The sequence below is a fragment of the Diabrotica undecimpunctata genome, chromosome 4, assembly GCF_040954645.1.
Source record: "Diabrotica undecimpunctata isolate CICGRU chromosome 4, icDiaUnde3, whole genome shotgun sequence".
NCBI lineage: Eukaryota > Metazoa > Arthropoda > Insecta > Coleoptera > Chrysomelidae > Diabrotica > Diabrotica undecimpunctata.
Genome location: NC_092806.1, coordinates 81,684,585 through 81,688,720, shown reverse-complemented (window position 1 = coordinate 81,688,720; position 4,136 = coordinate 81,684,585). Strand labels below are relative to the sequence as shown.

Sequence of the window (4,136 nt, the reverse complement as noted above, 5' to 3'; positions counted from 1 at the left end):
CTACGCCCAAGCAGCGAAAGCGCAGGAAAATGAAAACACCATCCTCATTTCCAGGCAGCATCAAGAAGACCTAGTAAACTCAGTAAAAGAGTTACTAACTAGGGTAGTAAACGAAGCGATAGCCGACATAAAGCTAGCACTGAACTAGTGCAAGCAAATAGGGGATATTTGAGGATAGGCTCCTGGAACCCAGGAGGCATAAGGACCAACCAGAATATACTGGACGAATTGGTCAACAGATACGAAATGGATGTCGTTGCAATACAAGAAACGAAACTTACAAACAACATAAACATTAAGTTCCCAGGATACGACATCTACAGCAACGACAATACAGCAAGATCAGGTGGCACAGCAATTCTAGTGAAAAAAGGCATAGAACATATCAGAATAATAACACCGCAACTAAATACTATGCAAGCAACAACAATAAGAGCACAAATGAGGCAAGGAGAAGTCAATATTACCTCCGCCTACGTGAGACTACAAGATCTACGGATCGATGAAGACCTAAACACGTTTTTAAATGACGAACCCTCAATAATAATAGGAGACCTAAACGCAAGAAGAAATTGGAACGACAGAGCTACGACCAGAAATTGAAGACTACTAAACGCATACATCGAGAACAACGAAGACGTTATGGCAACCTACAGACCCAACGCATTACCTAGGAAATGGACTTCCTACACACATAGACATTGTCGTAGCAAAAACCTAGGACTACAAACAGAACTACAAACGTTAAATGAAGACACAACTGACCACAATCCCATCCTATTGGAACTAGGAACGTGGGAAGAAGAAAGCATAATCAGAAAAATCAAAAAGAAAACAAAGTGGACAAACTTTAAGAGACTCGTAAGCACCGAACTAAACATATTTTGAGTGATAGACAACCCACGAGAAATAGAAGACAGGGCCCTAGAGTTGGAAAACATCATCCAACAAGCGCTCAGAAATAGCACTACAGAAGAGGAAGTAGAAATGCACACAGGAAGATTAAAGGATATACCACAAGCAATAAAAGACTTGATAAGGGAAAAGCACAGAGCAAAGCAGACAGCAAGAAGGACAAGGAATCAGGCAGACAAAAACAGATCAAACAGACTAAACAGAGAGGTCAAAACAGCACTACAACAACACCGTAGTGAAAGCTGGGAAAACCACATAAGAGATATGGAAGAACAAGGACCAAACATGCAAAATATCTGGAGACTCCAGAGGATTTTGAGAAACGACAGAAAGCCAAACCCCCATTACATGGAGAAAATGGAATAGTATACACCACAGAGGAAAAAAGCAGAGGTAATGAGGAGTACTCTCGAGAGAGAGTGTACATTAAATTACCACCCAGACGAGGACATCGACTTCATAGAAGAAGTCGAAAGACAAAGAGGAAGACCTGAAAATCCAAACGAAATTATCCCTCCTACATCACCAGAGGAGATAAATGAATTAATCAAAAACAGCTCGCCGAAAAAAGCACCTGGCCCCGACCAAATCACAAACAGGGCTCTAAAATACTTACCAGCGGGAGCTATAGTATATCTAATAAACATCATAAACACAATGCTAAGATTCAAGAAATTCCCAAACAGATGGAAAGAGACCCATGTCATAATGCTACCAAAGCCCGAAAAAGACAGCACATTCCCGCAAAACTACAGACCAATAAGCTTACTACCTGCAATCAGCAAGATTGTAGAGAGAATAATACTCAGTAGACTTTAAGCTGAAACAGATAGACTAGAGATAATACCCGAAGCTCAATTCGGTTTTAGATCAGAACACTCCAGTGAGCTACAAGTACTCAGACTAAAAGAGTACATAGCAGCTGGATTCAACGATAAACAATACACAGGAGCTGCCTTCCTAGATGTAAGCAAGGTATACGATAGAGTCTGGCATAAAGGACTAATATACAAAATGAGAGGATACGGGTACAGTGGAGCAAGGACAAGGCTGATCTCGTCGTACTTGAGCAACCGTCGTTTCAGAGTCCGGATAGGACAAGTCCTATTAGAGCTAGGGAACCCGGAGGCTGGAGTGCCACACTGGTTAGCGGTACTGTCACCTCTACTGTACACGATATACACAGCAGACATACCTAGAACACCAGGTACACTACTAAGCCTCTATGCCGATGACACATATAGAATAATGGAGTTTAAAATGGAAAATAGCAATAAACTCCGATAGGACACAGGCTGTACTTTTCAAAAAGAGGCACCAGCAACCAGAAGAACAGGTAACTGTGCAAGACAACCCCATTGAGTGGAAAATCGAAGCAAAATACCTCGGAGTAATCATGGACAAAGGCTTAAGATTCAACAACACGTAGAAGCCACAATAAAAAAAGCAAACATGGCAAGAGCATCTATAAGAGGACTAACAGGGAGAAAAATAAACTCAGACTAAAAACAAAGATAAGACTAATAAATAGCATAATACTGCCCATACTAACATATGCATCCCTAGCTTGAGGACACATATGCAACACATCAAAAAAGAAAATACAAGCGGCACACAACAACAGCCTAAGAGAAGCAGTCAACGTACCAAGATACGTTGCAGAAAGATTCCTCTTTAGAGGAATCACCGTTACCAACACCTACAAACCATCGGCTATATCCTGGCCAGCTCAAGTCATCGACACACATCCGCACCTGTCAATATACGTGGAGGACTACAACAGTCACCGTGAGCAGTGGAAATATAAACAATGCAACAGCAATGGGAATGCACTAGTAAAATGGGCGGAGAACGAACACCTATCACTAAAGTTTGACGCTAAAGACCGACCCACATTCATGTCAGCAGCATGGAAGAAGGAGTACAATCCTGATCTATGTTTTGTCTCTACTAATAAAAACGGGCAATCTCTAGCAGTCTCTCTGAAAGTAATGGACGACTTCCCACACAGCCAACACCGCCCAGTGATCTTAGAGGCAGGAACCCAGATTCCTATAATCACATCCATCCCTCGCCCACGTTGGAATCTAAAGAAAGCCATTTGGGGTAGCTTTTCTGCGGAACTGGACAAGACTCTAGGCTGGATACCCCCTATCATCAGAAATTACAAAAGATTCGTTGGAGCCGTAAAAAGCACGGCCAAAAATCATATACCAAGAGGCTACCGAAAAGAATACATTCCTGGTTGGTCCCATAACAGCGAAGAACTGTACCAAAATTTCCTTGAAAGCGGCGATCAAGAATTAGCCGATGAACTGCTCCATAGCCTAGATGCAGCGAGACAACAAAAATGGACGGAAACTGTAGAAAGTCTTAATTTTCAAACATCAAGTAGGCAAGCATGGACACTACTAAGAAAATTAGGAAGCGGAACTCCCATAACAAGGAACAAAACAACAATTAACCCAAACACTATTGCCTCACATCTGGTATCTACATCTAGGGCCCCGAAAGACAAGCCACACACAATCAAGGTAAAACGAGAGCTCAAAACTTTAAAATTCCAATCTGCAGAAACCGAATACTCTCGCCCTTTCGCTTGCAAAGAAGTCACTATAGCTCTCAAGGATGTAAAGCCAGGTAAAGCCCCAGGTTTTGACAATATTCATCCCGACTTCTTAATTACCAGCGGCAAATATGCGAGAGAATGGATGGCCCACTTTTTCACAGATATTATGATGACCGGTATCATACCACAGGAACTCAAACGCTCAAAGATTATTGCCATATTAAAACCAGGGAAGCCAAATTATAACAACCCTAAGAACTACAGACCAATAGTCCTACTATAGGCAACGTTCAAGTTACTAGAACGACTTATCTACAACAGAATTAGTCCAAAGCTACTTGAAACAATACCGGTTGATCAGGCAGGTTTCCGACCGAAAAGAAGCTGCGCAGATCAGGTTCTTTCACTTACCACATTTATTGAGGCAGGGTTCCAGAGTAAACTTAAAACTGCAGCCGCATTCATAGATCTAACAGCGGCCTACGATACAGTGTGGAGAGAAGGCATAATATACAAGCTCCTCCGTACAAACTCCTGTAAATCCACCGCTCGAATAATCAACAGCATGTTAGCCGACCAAACGATTCAAGTAGTCATGGGAACCGACATCAGCACTCCAAGAAAACTGAAGAATGGACTGCCTCAGGGATCT

At 42.1% G+C, this 4,136-nt stretch overlaps 1 protein-coding gene across 1 annotated transcript; it reads left to right on the top strand.

Annotated features, from left to right (window-relative positions):
- The first annotated feature begins 246 nt into the window (after positions 1-246).
- Positions 247-3,767, top strand: LOC140438749 (uncharacterized). Its single transcript, XM_072528396.1, has 2 exons — positions 247-373; positions 2,578-3,767. The coding sequence occupies exons 1-2, from the start codon at positions 247-249 to the stop codon at positions 3,765-3,767; spliced, it is 1,317 nt and encodes a 438-aa protein (XP_072384497.1).
- The last annotated feature ends 369 nt before the right edge of the window (positions 3,768-4,136 follow it).